Source organism: Carcharhinus amblyrhynchos, unplaced genomic scaffold, assembly GCF_965287045.1.
Source record: "Carcharhinus amblyrhynchos unplaced genomic scaffold, sCarAmb.v2.hapA chromosome_1485, whole genome shotgun sequence".
Classification (NCBI taxonomy): domain Eukaryota; kingdom Metazoa; phylum Chordata; class Chondrichthyes; order Carcharhiniformes; family Carcharhinidae; genus Carcharhinus; species Carcharhinus amblyrhynchos.
Window position 1 is genome coordinate 1 of NW_027651225.1, and position 16289 is coordinate 16289.

Here is a 16289-nt window from a genome sequence, read left to right on the forward strand (position 1 = left end):
CGCACCAAGTTGGCCGACCCATTATAATCAATAGAGGGCGGAGAGATTGCCCCGCACCAAGATGGCCGATCCATTATAATCAAAGGAACACAGAGATTGCCCAACCCCAAGATGGCCGACCCTTTATAATCAATGGAGCACCGCGATTGCCCCGCACAAAGATGGCCGACACATAATGAAAGGGCGGGCGTTCGACATTGCCCCACATGAAAGATGGCGACAGTCAAAGGGAAGTGATTACACACACCAAGATGGCCGACACCACGCCGGTTATGATCAATGGGGAAGAGAGATGCCCCGCAGCAAGATGGCCGACATCCCATCCACTATAGTGAAGGGAGTTAGAGGTTGCCCCGCACCAAGATGGCCGACAGTCAGTTCAAAGAGGAGTGATTACCCCAAAACAAGATGGCCGACAGCTTCCCCCATTATAATCAATGGGGTGGACAGATTGCCCCGCTCTAAGATGGCCGACATCCCCTCCAGTATAATGAAAGGGTGAAAGATTGCTCCTCATCAAGATGGCCGACCGCTCTCCTATTATAATTAATGGGGAAGTGATTGCCCCGCACTAGATGGCCGACAGATTTTTCCCCTTTTATAATTAATGGGGGGGCTGAGATTGCCCCGCACTAAGATGGCCGCCGCCGCCCACTCCGTGGCAGCAGCATGGCCCGCTCCAAGATGGGCCGCCTCCATCATCCGACCAATCGGGTGGCGGATGGGGCTGACCAAGATGGCCGATCCCGTCCGGCCAATGGGAAGGCGGCTTAGGAGGGGTGAGGCTGAGGTAGTTTCCGTTTCCGGCTAGCGCCAGGGGGGCGGGGCTTAGAATCAGGATGTCCAAGATGGCGGCGGCTGGGAGGAAGAGGAGCAGAGTGGAGGAGGAGGAGGAGAGAAAGAGGAGGAGGGACAGAGGGAGAAGGGGAAGGGGAAGGAGAAGGGGAAGGGGAGCTCTGGGGCCGGCCCTGAGCTCAGGCTGGCCACCCCGGGCAGGAGACAGGGAGACAGCAGGCTGCTGGTGATCCTGGAGGGAGCAACACTGGAGACTGTCAAGGTGCTGGAGGGGGGAGAGGGAGTGAGGGGGGGAGGGGGGAGAGGGAGTGAGGGGGGGGGGGAGAGGGAGTGAGGGGGGGGAGGGGAGGGAGTGAGGGGGGGGGGGAGAGGGAGTGAGGGGGGGGGAGGGGAGGGAGTGAGGGGGGGAGGGGAGAGGGGGGGAGGGGAGGGAGGGGACGGGGGGGAGGGAGGGGACGGGGGGGAGGGGAGGGAGGGGACGGGGGAGCAGGGTGGGGGGAGGGAAGGAGGAGGGGAGGGGGGAGGGAGGGGAGGGGGAGGGGGAGGAGGGAGGGGACGGGGAGGGGGGAGGGAGGGAGGGGACGGGGAGCAGGGTGGGGGGACGGGGGAGCAGGGTGGGGGGGGGGCGGGGGAGCAGGGTGGGGGGGGGGACGGGGGAGCGGGGGGGTGGGGGGAGGGGACGGAGGCGGGGAGCGGGGGGGTGGGAGGGGATGGAGCGGGGGGAGGGGATGGAGCGGGGGGGAGGGGATGGAGGGTGATGGAGCGGGGGGCAGGGGATGGAGGAGGGGGGAGCGGGGGGCAGGGGATGGAGGAGGGGGAGCGGGGGGAGGGGATGGAGGAGGGGGGGAGGGGATGGAGCGGGGGGAGGGGAAGGAGGGTGATGGAGCGGGGGGGAGGGGATGGAGGGTGATGGAGCGGGGGGGAGGGGATGGGGGGTGATGGAGCGGGGGGGAGGGATGCAGGGGGATGGAGCGGGGGGGTGTTGGGGATGGAGTGGGAGCAGAATGGACAGGGAGAGTGTGAGTGAGATGGGGGATGGGGGCTGTGGTGTGTGTGTGTGAGGAGGGGGGATGGGTGTGTGGAGGGTGGTGGGTTTGTGTGGGGGGTGGGTGGAGGTGTGTGCACCGAGATGGGGAGCATTCTCTGGAGGGGTGATTGGGGCGGGTGGAGGGGGGGTGGTGGTTTGGGACACCACACTGACACTCTCTGTCCCTCCCCCCAGGTCGGAAAGGGGTTTGAGCTGTTGAACTGTGACAAGCATCGCTCCCTCCTCGTCAAACACAACCGGGACCCGGGGAGCATCCGGCCAGACATCACCCACCAGGTCAGAGACCCCCCCCCCGCCCGCGACCTCCGTGCCCTTGGTAACCCTGTCGGTAACCCAATGACCCTTTCTGTGCGTCTGGCAACCCCATCGATGACCCTCCCTGGTAACCCTGCGACCCTGGTAACCCCATCGTGGACCCTCCCTGCGACCCTGGTAACCCCATCGATGACCCTCCCTGCTGACCCTGGTAACCCCATCGATGACCCTCCTGCGACCCTGGTAACCCCATCGATGACCCTCCCTGCGACCCCGTGACTCCGGTAACCCCATCAGTGACCCTTTCTGCAACCCCATGACCCTGGTAATCCTGGGAGAGTCAGTCTTTGTCCACAGTGATCTTACTGATGTCTACCCAGTCCCCTCTCTCTCTCCCTCTCTCTGCCCCCTGTGTCTCACACTCTCTCTTTCTGCCCCTGTGTCTCACACTCTCTTCTCTCTCCCCCCGTGTCTCACACTCTCTCTCTCTGCCCCCCGTGTCTCACACTCTCTCTCTCTGCCCCCGTGTCTCACACTCTCTCTCTCTGCCCCCCGTGTCTCACACTCTCTCTCTCTGCCCCCCGTGTCCTCACACTCTCTCTCTCTGCCCCCCCGTGTCTCACACTCTCTCTCTCTGCCCCCCGTGTCTCACACTCTCTCTCTCTGCCCCCCGTGTCTCACACTCTCTCTCTCTGCCCCCCGTGTCTCACACTCTCTCTCTCTGCCCCCCGTGTCTCACACTCTCTCTCTCTGCCCCCCGTGTCTCACACTCTCTCTCTCTGCCCCCCGTGTCTCACACTCTCTCTCTCTGCCCCCTGTGTCTCACACTCTCTCTCTCTGCCCCCTGTGTCTCACACTCTCTCTCTCTGCCCCCTGTGTCTCACACTCTCTCTCTCTGCCCCCTGTGTCTCACACTCTCTCTCTCTGCCCCCTGTGTCTCACACTCTCTCTCTCTGCCCCCTGTGTCTCACTCTCTCTCTCTCTGCCCCCTGTGTCTCACACTCTCTCTCTCTGCCCCCTGTGTCTCACACTTCTCTCTCTGCCCCCTGTGTCTCACACTCTCTCTCTCTGCCCCCTGTGTCTCACACTCTCTCTCTCTGCCCCTGTGTCTCACACTCTCTCTCTCTGCCCCCCGTGTCTCACACTCTCTCTCTCTGCCCCCTGTGTCTCACACTCTCTCTCTCTGCCCCCTGTGTCTCACACTCTCTCTCTCTGCCCCTGTGTCTCACACTCTCTCTCTCTGCCCCCTGTGTCTCACACTCTCTCTCTCTGCCCCCTGTGTCTCACACTCTCTCTCTCTGCCCCCTGTGTCTCACACTCTCTCTCTCTGCCCCCTGTGTCTCACACTCTCTCTCTCTGCCCCCTGTTGTCTCACACTCTCTCTCTCTGCCCCTGTGTCTCACACTCTCTCTCTCTGCCCCCTGTGTCTCACACTCTCTCTCTCTGCCCCCTGTGTCTCACACTCTCTCTCTCTGCCCCCCGTGTCTCACACTCTCTCTCTCTGCCCCCCGTGTCTCACACTCTCTCTCTCTGCCCCCCGGGGTCTCACACTCTCTCTCTCTGCCCCCCGTGTCTCACACTCTCTCTCTCTGCCCCCGTGTCTCACACTCTCTCTCTCTGCCCCCGTGTCTCACACTCTCTCTCTCTGCCCCCCGTGTCTCACACTCTCTCTCTCTGCCCCCCGTGTCTCACACTCTCTCTCTCTGCCCCCCGTGTCTCACACTCTCTCTCTCTGCCCCCGTGTCTCACACTCTCTCTCTCTGCCCCCGTGTCTCACACTCTCTCTCTCTGCCCCCCGTGTCTCACACTCTCTCTCTCTGCCCCCCGTGTCTCACACTCTCTCTCTCTGCCCCCGTGTCTCACACTCTCTCTCTCTGCCCCCCCGTGTCTCCACACTCTCTCTCTGCACCCCGTGTATCACACTCTCTCTCTCTGCCCCCCGTGTCTCACACTCTCTCTCTCTGCCCCCCGTGTCTCACACTCTCTCTCTCTGCCCCCGTGTCTCACACTCTCTCTCTCTGCCCCCCGTGTCTCACACTCTCTCTCTCTGCCCCCCGTGTCTCACACTCTCTCTCTCTGCCCCCCGTGTCTCACACTCTCTCTCTCTGCCCCCCGTGTCTCACACTCTCTCTCCCTCTCTCTGCAGAGTCTGTTAATGCTGATGGACAGTCCGTTGAACCGAGCCGGCCTCCTCCAAGTGTACGTCCACACACACAGGAACGTGCTGATTGAGATCAATCCACAGACCCGCATTCCCCGCACCTTCGACAGGTTCTGTGGCCTGATGGGTGAGTTATCTCCGGGGGGGGGAACGGAGGGGCAGGGGGTGGGGAGGGAGGCCGCGTTTGTGGGTTTGGAGTGAGAAGCGATATGAGTACGGAGTTTAATCCGGACAAATGTGAGCTGGGGCGCTTTGAAGGGTCCAGCACAGGTGGGAAATGTACAGTACATGGCACAAACCGGCAGAGTATTGATGGGCAGAGTGGGTTAGCGCTGCTGTCTCACAGCGCCAGGGACCCGGGTTCGATTCCCGGGGGGGGGGCACGGTGACACAGTGGGTTAGCGCTGCTGTCTCACAGCGCCGGGACCCGGGTTCGATTCCCGGGGGGGGGGCACGGTGACACAGTGGGTAGCACTGCTGTCTCACAGCGCCAGGGACCCGGGTTCGATTCCCGGGGGGGGGGGTGGGGGGGGGCACGGTGACACAGTGGATTAGCACTGCTGTCTCACAGCGCCAGGGACCCGGGTTCAATTCTGGGGGGGGGGGGGGGGGGGCATGGTGACACAGTGGGTTAGCACTGCTGTCTCACAGCACCAGGGACCCGGGTTCGATTCCCGGGGGGGGGACACGGTGACACAGTGGGTTAGCACTGCTGTCTCACAGCACCAGGGACCCGGGTTCGATTCGCGGGGGGGGGGGGGCACAGTGACACAGTGGGTTAGCACTGCTGTCTCACAGCGCCAGGGACCTGGGTTCGATTCCCGGGGGGGGGGGCACGGTGACACAGTGGGTTAGCACTGCTGTCTCACAGCGCCAGGGACCTGGGTTCGATTCCCCGGGGGGGGCACAGTGACACAGTGGGTTAGCACTGCTGTCTCACAGCGCCAGGGACCCGGGTTCAATTCCCGGGGGGGCACGGTGACACAGTGGGTTAGCGCTGCTGTCTCACAGCGACAGGGACCTGGGTTCGATTCCCGGGGGGGCACGGTGACACAGTGGGTTAGCACTGCTGTCTCACAGCGCCAGGGACCTGGGTTCGATTCCCGGGGGGGGGGGGCACGGTGACACAGTGGGTTAGCACTGCTGTCTCACAGCGCCAGGGACCCGGGTTCGATTCCCGGGAGGGGGCACGGTGACACAGTGGGTTAGCACTGCTGTCTCACAGCGCCAGGGACCCGGGTTCGATTCCCGGGGGCACGGTGACACAGTGGGTTAGCACTGCTGTCTCACAGCGCCAGGGACCCGAGTTCGATTCCCGGGGGGGTGCACGGTGACACAGTGGGTTAGCACTGCTGTCTCACAGCGCCAGGGACCCGGGTTCGATTCCCGGGGGGGGGGGCACGGTGACACAGTGGGTTAGCACTGCTGTCTCACAGCCCCAGGGACCCGGGTTCGATTCCCGGGGGGGGGGGGGCACGGTGACACAGTGGGTTAGCACTGCTGTCTCACAGCGCCAGGGACCCGGGTTCGATTCCCGGGGGGGGGGGCACGGTGACACAGTGGGTTAGCACTGCTGTCTCACAGCGCCAGGGACCTGGGTTCGATTCCCCGGGGGGGGCACAGTGACACAGTGGGTTAGCACTGCTGTCTCACAGCGCCAGGGACCCGGGTTCAATTCCCGGGGGGGCACGGTGACACAGTGGGTTAGCGCTGCTGTCTCACAGCGACAGGGACCTGGGTTCGATTCCCGGGGGGGCACGGTGACACAGTGGGTTAGCACTGCTGTCTCACAGCGCCAGGGACCTGGGTTCGATTCCCGGGGGGGGGGGGCACGGTGACACAGTGGGTTAGCACTGCTGTCTCACAGCGCCAGGGACCCGGGTTCGATTCCCGGGAGGGGGCACGGTGACACAGTGGGTTAGCACTGCTGTCTCACAGCGCCAGGGACCCGGGTTCGATTCCCGGGGGCACGGTGACACAGTGGGTTAGCACTGCTGTCTCACAGCGCCAGGGACCCGAGTTCGATTCCCGGGGGGGTGCACGGTGACACAGTGGGTTAGCACTGCTGTCTCACAGCGCCAGGGACCCGGGTTCGATTCCCGGGGGGGGGGGCACGGTGACACAGTGGGTTAGCACTGCTGTCTCACAGCCCCAGGGACCCGGGTTCGATTCCCGGGGGGGGGGGGGCACGGTGACACAGTGGGTTAGCACTGCTGTCTCACAGCGCCAGGGACCCGGGTTCGATTCCCGGGAGGGGGCACGGTGACACAGTGGGTTAGCACTGCTGTCTCACAGCGCCAGGGACCCGGGTTCGATTCCCGGGGGCACGGTGACACAGTGGGTTAGCACTGCTGTCTCACAGCGCCAGGGACCCGAGTTCGATTCCCGGGGGGGTGCACGGTGACACAGTGGGTTAGCACTGCTGTCTCACAGCGCCAGGGACCCGGGTTCGATTCCCGGGAGGGGGGGGCACGGTGACACGGTGGGTTAGCACTGCTGTCTCACAGCCCCAGGGACCCGGGTTCGATTCCTGGGGGGGTGGCATATTGACAACAGTGGGTTAGCACTGCTGTCTCACAGTGCCAGGGACCCGGGTTTGATTCCCCGGGGGGGGGCACAGTGACACAGTGGGTTAGCACTGCTGTCTCACAGCGCCAGGGACCCGGGTTCGATTCCCGGGGGGGGGGGGCACGGTGACACGGTGGGTTAGCACTGCTGTCTCACAGCGCCGGGACCCGGGTTCAATCCCCAAGGGCACAGTGGGTTAGAGGTTGAGGGGAGACCTGATCGAAGTCTACAAGATTGAGGGGCATGGATAGTCAGAAGCTTTTTCTGTGGAAGAGTCAATTACTAGGGGGGCACAGGTTTAAAGGAGATGTACGAGGCCGGGTTTTTTATGCTGTGGAGATGCTGGCGTTGGACTGGAGTAAACACTGTAACAAGTCTCTCAACACCAGGTTAAAGTCCAACAGGTTTATTTGGTAACAAAAGCCACTAGCTTTCAGAGCACTGCTCCTTCATCAGGTGAGTGGGGAGTTTTGTTCACAAACAGGGTATAAAAAGACACAAACTCAATTTACAAAAGAATGGCTGAAATGCGAGTCTTTACAGGTAGTCAAGTCTTCAAGGTACAGACAATGTGAGTGGAGAGAGGGTTAAGCACAGGTTAAAGAGATGTGTGTTGTCTCCAGACAGGACAGTTGGTGAGATTTTACAAGCCTGGGGGTTACAGATAGTGCGAGACGAACCCAAGGCCTCGGGTGAGGCCGTCCTCGTGTGTGGGACTTGCCTCTCAGTCTCTGCTCAGCGACTCTGTCGTGTGTTGTGAAGGCCGCCTTGGAGAACGTTCACCCGAAGATCAGAGACCGAATGGCTGTGAAGTGTTGGCCAACAGGAAGGGAACAGTCTTGCCTGGTGATTGTCGAGCGATGTTCATTCATCGTAGCGTCTGCACGGTCTCCCCAATGTACCATGGCCTCGGGACACCCTTTCGTGCAGCGTATCAGGTAGACAACGTTGGCCGAGTTACAAGAGCATGTACGATGTACCTGGTGGATGGTGTTCTCACGTGAGATGATGGCATCCTTATCAATGATCCAGCATGTCTTGCAGAGGTTGCTGTGGCAGGGTTGTGTGGTGTCGTGGTCACTGTTCTCCCGAAGGGTGCTCAGAGGACCGACACGGTGGACAGAGTACCCTTCATCATCCAGTACTTCCCCGGAGCGGGGAAGCTACCACATCTTCTCCGGAGTCTTCAACATATCATTGATGAAGATGAACATCTCGCCAGGGCCATCCCCACACCCCCCCTTCTTGCCTTCAGACAACCACACAACCTCAAACAGACCATTGCTCACAGCAAACTACCCAGCCTTCAGGAAAACAGTGCCCACAACACCACACAACCCTGCCACAGTAACCTCTGCAAGGTGTGCCGGATCATCGACACGGATCTCACGTGAGAACACCATCCACCAGGTACACGGCACGTACTCTTGCAACTCGGCCAACATTGTCCACCTGATACGCCGCAGGAAAGGGTGTCCCGAGGCCATGGTACATTGGGGAGACCGTGCAGACGCTACGATGAATGAACACCGCTCGACAATCGCCAGGCAAGACTGTTCCCTTCCTGTTGGCGAACACTTCACGGGCATTCATAAGAACATAAGAAATAGGAGCAGGAGTAGGCCATCTAGCCCTTCGAGCCTGCCCCGCCATTCAATAAGATCATGGCTGATCTGTTGTGGCTCAGTTCCACTTTCCCGCCCTCTCCCCATAACCCTTAATTCCCTCTCTTATCAAAAACCCATCAACCCGCTTCTTAAAAATATTTAGCGAGGCAGCCTCCACCACTTCAACGGGCAGAGAATTCCAGAGATTCACCACCCTTTGAGTGAAGAAGTTCCTCCTCAACTCCGTTCTAAACCACCTCCCCTTTATCTTGAGGCTGTGCCCCCTAGTCCTACTGTCTTTTTTGAGCGGGAAGAGTCTCTCCACCTCTATCCTATCCATCCCATTCATCATCTTATACGTCTCAATGAGATCTCCCCTCATTCTTCTAAACTCTAACGAGTACAAGCCTAGTTTATTCAGCCTCTCCTCATAGCTCAATCCCCTCAACTCCGGTATCAGCCTAGTAAACCTCCTCTGCACTCCCTCCAGGGCCAAAATATCCTTGCGCAGGTGCGGCACCCAAAACTGCACACAGTACTCCAGCTGCGGCCTCACCAATGCCCTATACAGCTGCAGCAAGACCTCCCTACTTTTATATTCAATCCCCCTCGCTATGAAGGCCAGCATCCCATTCGCCTTCCTGACCACCTGCTGCACCTGCAAGCTGGGTTTTTGCGACTCATGCACAAGGACCCCGAGGTCCCTCTGCACCGTCGCCTGCTGCAGTTTTTCGCCCCGTAAGTAATAGTCCTTCCTACCATTCTTCCTACCAAAGTGGACCACCTCGCACTTGCCAACATTAAATTCCATTTGCCATTTCCTGGCCCATTCGCCCAGCCTATCTAGATCCTTCTGCAGACTCTCCACACCCTCCGCACAATTTGCCTTTCCCCCAATCTTTCCCCCAATCAGAGGCCATTCGGCCTCTGATCTTCGGGTGAACGTTCTCCAAGGCGGCCTTCACCCCACACGAGAGTCGCTGAGCAGAGACTGAAAGCCAAGTTCCGCGCACATGAGGATGGCCTCACCTGAGACCTTGGGTTCGTCTCGCACTATCTGTAACCCCCAGGCTTGTAAAATCTCACCAACTGTCCTGTCTGGAGACGATACACATCTCTTTAACCTGCGCTTAATCCTCTCTCCACTCCTACTGTCTGGTACCTTTAAGACTTGATTACCTGTAAATACTCGCATTTCAGCCATTCTTTTGTAAATTGAGTTTGTGTCTTTATATACCCTGTTTGTGAACAAAACTCCCCACTCACCTGACGAAGGAACAGCGCTCCGAAAGCTAGTGGCTTTTGCCACCAAATAAACCTGTTGGATTTTAACCTGGTGTTGTAATTTGCGTAGAGAGTGGAACTCGCTGCCGGGGGAAGGTAGGGGAAGTGGATACGATAGTGAGTTTTAAGAGGCGTCTTGACAAGTACATGAATAGGATGGGAATAGAGGGATATGGAAGGGTGAGGGGGTTTTAGTTCAGAGGGGGCAGCGTGGTCAGTGCAGGCTTGGAGGGGCCAAAAGGCCCTGTTCCTGTGCTGGAATCTTCTTTGTTCTAACCTTTGCTCAAGGAACCAACTGTCTCCCGTTCTCTACCTCTTCACAGTCCAACTCCTACACAAGCTCAGTGTCCGTGCTGCTGATGGCCCCCAGAAACTCCTCAAGGTAGGAGGCATGGAACGCACTGTGGGAGGGTGGGTGCCGAGGGAGCGCCGCACTGCGGGAGGGTCGGTGCTGAGGGAGCGCCGCACTGTGGGAGGGTGGGTGCCGAGGGAGCGCCGCACTGTGGGAGGGTCAGTGCCGAGGGAGCACCGCACTGTGGGAGGGTCGGTGCCGAGGGAGCGCCGCACTGTGGGAGGGTGGGTGCCGAGGGAGCGCCGCACTGTGGGAGGGTGGGTGCCGAGGGAGCGCCGCACTGTGGGAGGGTGGGTGCCGAGGGAGCGCCGCACTGTGGGAGGGTGGGTGCCGAGGGAGCGCCGCACTGTGGGAGGGTCAGTGCTGAGGGAGCGCCGCACTGTGGGAGGGTGGGTGCTGATGAAATCTCTCTCTGCTCCCCACAGATTATTAAGAATCCTGTAACAAACCATTTGCCGGTTGGCTGTCGGAAGATCGGAACAACGTTCCACACGAATGAAGTTGTGAGGATACAAGATCTGGTTCCCAAGGAGGAATCCATCTTGTTTGTTGTAGGAGCATTCGCCCACGGATCGGTAAGACATATGTCCAATCCAATCCCGCACTCTCCGCATAACCCTGTATCAATCCCAAACTAATCCCACTGCCCCGCTCTCTCCCCATAGCCCTGTATCGATCCCCAAACTAATCCCACTGCCCCCGCTCTCTCCCCATAGCCCTGTATCAATCCCCAAACTAATCCCACTGCCCCCGCTCTCTCCCCATAGCCCTGTATCAATCCCCAAACTAATCCCGCTGCCCCGCTCTCTCCCCATAGCCCTGTATCGATCCCCAAACTAATCCCACTGCCCCGCTCTCTCCCCATAGCCCTGTATCGATCCCCAAACTAATCCTGCTGTCCCACTCTCTCCCCATAGCCCTGTATCAATCCCCAAACTAATCCCGCTGCCCCGCTCTCTCCCCATAGCCCTGTATCAATCCCCAAACTAATCCCACTGCCCCCGCTCTCTCCCCATAGCCCTGTATCAATCCCCAAACTAATCCCACTGCCCCCGCTCTCTCCCCATAGCCCTGTATCAATCCCCAAACTCATCCCACTGCCCGACTCTCTCCCCATAGCCCTGTATCAATCCCAAACTAATCCCACTGTCCCACTCTCTCCCCATAGCCCTGTATCAATCCCCAAACTAATCCCACTGCCCCCGCTCTCTCCCCGTAGCCCTGTATCAATCCCCAAACTAATCCCACTGCCCCCGCTCTCTCCCCATAGCCCTGTATCAATCCCCAAACTAATCCCGCTGCCCAGCTCTCTCCCCATAGCCCTGTATCAATCCCCAAACTAATCCCACTCTCTCCCCATAACCCTGTATCAATCCCAAACTAATCCCACTGCCCCGCTCTCTCCCCATAGCCCTGTATCAATCCCCAAACTAATCCCACTGTCCCACTCTCCCCCCATAGCCCTGTATCAATCCCCAAACTAATCCCACTGTCCCCACTCTCTCCCCATAGCCCTGTATCAATCCTCAAACTAATCCAACTGTCCCCGCTCTCTCCCCATAGCCCTGTATCAATCCCCAAACTAATCCCACTGCCCCGCTCTCTCCCCATCGCCCTGTATCAATCCCCAAACTAATCCCGCTGTCCCACTCTCTCCCCATAGCCCTGTATCAATCCCCAAACTAATCCCACTGCCCCCGCTCTCTCCCCATAGCCCTGTATCAATCCCCAAACTAATCCCACTGCCCCCGCTCTCTCCCTATAGCCCTGTATCAATCCCCAAACTAATCCCACTGTCCCACTCTCTCCCCATAGCCCTATATCAATCCCCAAACTAATCTCACTGTCCCACTCTCTCCCCATAGCCCTGTATCAATCCCCAAACTAATCCCACTGCCCCCGCTCTCTCCCCATAGCCCTGTATCAATCCCCAAACTAATCCCACTGTCCCACTCTCTCCCCATAGCCCTATATCAATCCCCAAACTAATCCCACTGTCCCACTCTCTCCCCATAGCCATGTATCAATCCCCAAACTAATCCCACTGTCCCACTCTCTCCCCATAGCCCTGTATCAATCCCCAAACTAATCCCGCTGCCCAGCTCTCTCCCCATAGCCCTGTATCAATCCCCAAACTAATCCCACTGTCCCACTCTCTCCCCATAGCCCTGTATCAATCCCCAAACTAATCCCGCTGCCCAGCTCTCTCCCCATAGCCCTGTATCAATCCCCAAACTAATCCCACTGTCCCACTCTCTCCCCATAGCCCTGTATCAATCCCCAAACTAATCCCGCTGCCCAGCTCTCTCCCCATAGCCCTGTATCAATCCCCAAACTAATCCCACTGTCCCACTCTCTCCCCATAGCCCTGTATCAATCCCCAAACTAATCCCGCTGCCCAGCTCTCTCCCCATAGCCCTGTATCAATCCCCAAACTAATCCCACTGTCCCACTCTCTCCCCATAGCCCTGTATCAATCCCCAAACTAATCCCGCTGCCCAGCTCTCTCCCCATAGCCCTGTATCAATCCCCAAACTAATCCCGCTGCCCAGCTCTCTCCCCATAGCCCTGTATCAATCCCCAAACTAATCCCGCTGCCCCGCTCTCTCCCCATAGCCCTGTATCAATCCCCAAACTAATCCCACTGCCCCGCTCTCTCCCCATAGCCCTGTATCAATCCCCAAACTAATCCCACTGTCCCACTCTCTTCCCATAGCCCTGTATCAATCCCCAAACTAATCCCACTGCCCTGCTCCCTCCGCATAGCCCTGTATCAATCCCCAAACTAATCCCACTGCCCCGCTCTCTCCCCATAGCCCTGTATCAATCCCCAAACTAATCCCACTGCCCTGCTCCCTCCGCATAGCCCTGTATCAATCCCCAAACTAATCCCACTGCCCCGCTCTCTCCCCGTAGCCCTGTATCAATCCCCAAACTAATCCCACTGCCCCGCTCTCTCCCCATAGCCCTGTATCAATCCCCAAACTAATCCCACTGTCCCGCTCTCTCCCCGTAGCCCTGTATCAATCCCCAAACTAATCCCACTGTCCCACTCTCTCCCCATAGCCCTGTATCAATCCCCAAACTAATCCCGCTGCCCAGCTCTCTCCCCATAGCCCTGTATCAATCCCCAAACTAATCCCGCTGCCCAGCTCTCTCCCCATAGCCCTGTATCAATCCCCAAACTAATCCCGCTGCCCAGCTCTCTCCCCATAGCCCTGTATCAATCCCCAAACTAATCCCGCTGCCCTGCTCCCTCCGCATAGCCCTGTATCAATCCCCAAACTAATCCCACTGTCCCGCTCTCTCCCCGTAGCCCTGTATCAATCCCCAAACTAATCCCACTGTCCCACTCTCTCCCCATAGCCCTGTATCAATCCCCAAACTAATCCCGCTGCCCAGCTCTCTCCCCATAGCCCTGTATCAATCCCCAAACTAATCCCGCTGCCCAGCTCTCTCCCCATAGCCCTGTATCAATCCCCAAACTAATCCCACTACCCCCGCTCTCTCCCCATAGCCCTGTATCAATCCCCAAACTAATCCCACTGCCCCGCTCTCTCCCCATAGCCCTGTATCAATCCCCAAACTAATCCCACTGCCCTGCTCCCTCCGCATAGCCCTGTATCAATCCCCAAACTAATCCCACTGTCCCGCTCTCTCCCCGTAGCCCTGTATCAATCCCCAAACTAATCCCACTGTCCCACTCTCTCCCCATAGCCCTGTATCAATCCCCAAACTAATCCCGCTGCCCAGCTCTCTCCCCATAGCCCTGTATCAATCCCCAAACTAATCCCACTGCCCCGCTCTCTCCCCATCGCCCTGTATCAATCCCCAAACTAATCCCACTGCCCCGCTCTCTCCCCATCGCCCTGTATCAATCCCCAAACTAATCCCACTGTCCCGCTCTCTCCCCATAGCCCTGTATCAATCCCCAAACTAATCCCGCTGCCCAGCTCTCTCCCCATAGCCCTGTATCAATCCCCCAACTAATCCCACTGCCCCCGCTCTCTCTCCATAGCCCTGTATCAATCCCCAAACTAATCCCACTGCCCCCGCTCTCTCCCCGTAGCCCTGTATCAATCCCCAAACTAATCCCACTGCCCCACTCTCTCCCCATAGCCCTGTATCAATCCCCAAACTAATCCCACTGCCCCCGCTCTCTCCCCGTAGCCCTGTATCAATCCCCAAACTAATCCCACTGCCCCTGCTCTCTCCCCCCATAGCCCTGTATCGATCCCCAAACTAATCCCACTGTCCCACTCTCTCCCCATAGCCCTGTATCAATCCCAAACTAATCCCACTGTCCCACTCTCTCCCCATCGCCCTGTATCAATCCCCAAACTAATCCCGCTGCCCCGCTCTCTCCCCATAGCCCTGTATCAATCCCCAAACTAATCCCACTGTCCCACTCTCTCCCCATCGCCCTGTATCAATCCCCAAACTAATCCCACTGCCCCGCTCTCTCCCCATAGCCCTGTATCAGTCCCCGAAACTACTCCCGCCTCCTGCACGCTGCGACGGTGATCTCCTCGGGCTGAGGTTCGATTCCGCTAACCACTCCTCTTCGTTCTGCCCTCCCCCTCCCCTCCCTCCCCTTCCGCAGATTAACGTGGATTACACCGAGCGGAACGTTTCCATCAGTAACTACCCGCTATCGGCAGCCCTGACCTGCGCCAAGATCTGTACCGCCCTCGAGGAAGCCTGGGGCGTACTTTGAGCAGTTGACCCCCAACCCCCCACCTCGCCCCTCCCTGCGGCAAGCCGGAGCTGTTGTCTGGGGTGGGGTGGGGTAGGGTGGGTTGGGTTACTGCCAGTTGCCTTGTTCCCCCCCACAAAGGAATCCGGTTCCCCTTTTTTTTTGGGGGGGGGCCTAGCTCGCCCGTGCGTACCTGCACCCAGGAGGGTTGCTGGCGAAGCCTTCTGCAGTCGAATAGCCGCTGAGCGGGTAGCCGTACCTTGAGAGGTGGAGAAGGTGGGCCCGTTGTTGGGCTGGTTGGCAGTTGTTGGGGGGGGGGGGGGTTGGCATTGCCTGTGTTGAGGTCTTTGTATGAAAGCGCAAGTAAACTGCTTGTCCGTTGTTCTTTTTTTTATACACTGAACTCCGTTAAAAATCATTTATTTTTCTCTCCGTTTGTCTGGGATTGTGTTTGTTGGGGTGTACGTAACATAAGAAATAGGAGCAGGAGTCGGCCATCCAGCCCTTCGAGCCTGCCCCGCCATTCAATAAGATCATGGCTGATCTGTCGTGGCTCAGTTCCACATTCCCGCCCTCTCCCCATAACCCTTAATCCCCTCTCTTATCAAAAACCCATCAACCCGCGTCTTAAAAATATTTAGCGAGGTAGCCTCCACCACTTCAACGGGCAGAGAATTCCAGAGATTCACCACCCTTTGAGTGAAGAAGTTCCTCCTCAACTCTGTTCTAAACTGCCCCCCCTTTATCTTGAGGCTGTGCCCCCTAGTCCTACTGTCTTTTTTGAGCGGGAAGAGTCTCTCCACCTCTATCCTATCCATCCCATTCATCATCTTATATGTCTCAATGAGATCTCCCCTCATTCTTCTAAACTCTAACGAGTACAAGCCTAGTTTATTCAGCCTCTCCTCATAGCTCAACCCCCTCAACTCCGGTATCAGCCTAGTAAACCTCCTCTGCACTCCCTCCAAGGCCAAAATATCCTTGCGTAAGTACGGCGCCCAAAACTGCACACAGTACTCCAGCTGCGGCCTCACCAGTGCCCTGTACAGCTGCAGCAAGACCTCCCTACTTGGGGTGTAGCAGCCTTGAGAGTGGGGCTCAATGGCCTCGAGTTCCAGTGTAACAGGCTCCAGAGAGAGAGAGAGAGAGAGGGAGGGGAGATTTTATAACTGAGTGATATAACGTGTAATGATCTTGTACGGCTGATACCTCGTGGCCGAGATATTTATTTCCCTGGGACAATGAGGGGGGTGGTTTCCTCCCTATCGCATGCACTGTTTTTCCTGCTCCGATAATTACAGGGGGTGGGGATTATTTGGCCGTGATTGTGTTGGGGCGATAACTGAGCAGTCGGATCCCCCGGGCCTGTTGTGACACGTCCCTGCGCTCGCCCTAGCTGGTTCCGTCGGCAAGCACGGACATGCAGGGGAGCGATCGCTTACCCGCGCTCTCTCGCACGCACCCCGGTTCGCCAAACACATCGCGGCTGGTTTCAGACCCAGTGTCACCTCGAAATGGGCCTG

At 58.4% G+C, this 16289-nt stretch overlaps 1 protein-coding gene across 1 annotated transcript; it reads left to right on the forward strand.

Annotated features, from left to right (window-relative positions):
- Window positions 1–832: 832 nt before the first annotated feature.
- Window positions 833–15060, forward strand: emg1 (EMG1 N1-specific pseudouridine methyltransferase; the record flags this gene model as incomplete). Its single annotated transcript, XM_080185286.1, has 6 exons — window positions 833–1057; window positions 2018–2119; window positions 4245–4386; window positions 10042–10100; window positions 10496–10645; window positions 14674–15060. Coding segments are annotated over 6 exons (792 nt in total), but the record flags the coding sequence as incomplete, so codon positions are not given.
- Window positions 15061–16289: the final 1229 nt, after the last annotated feature.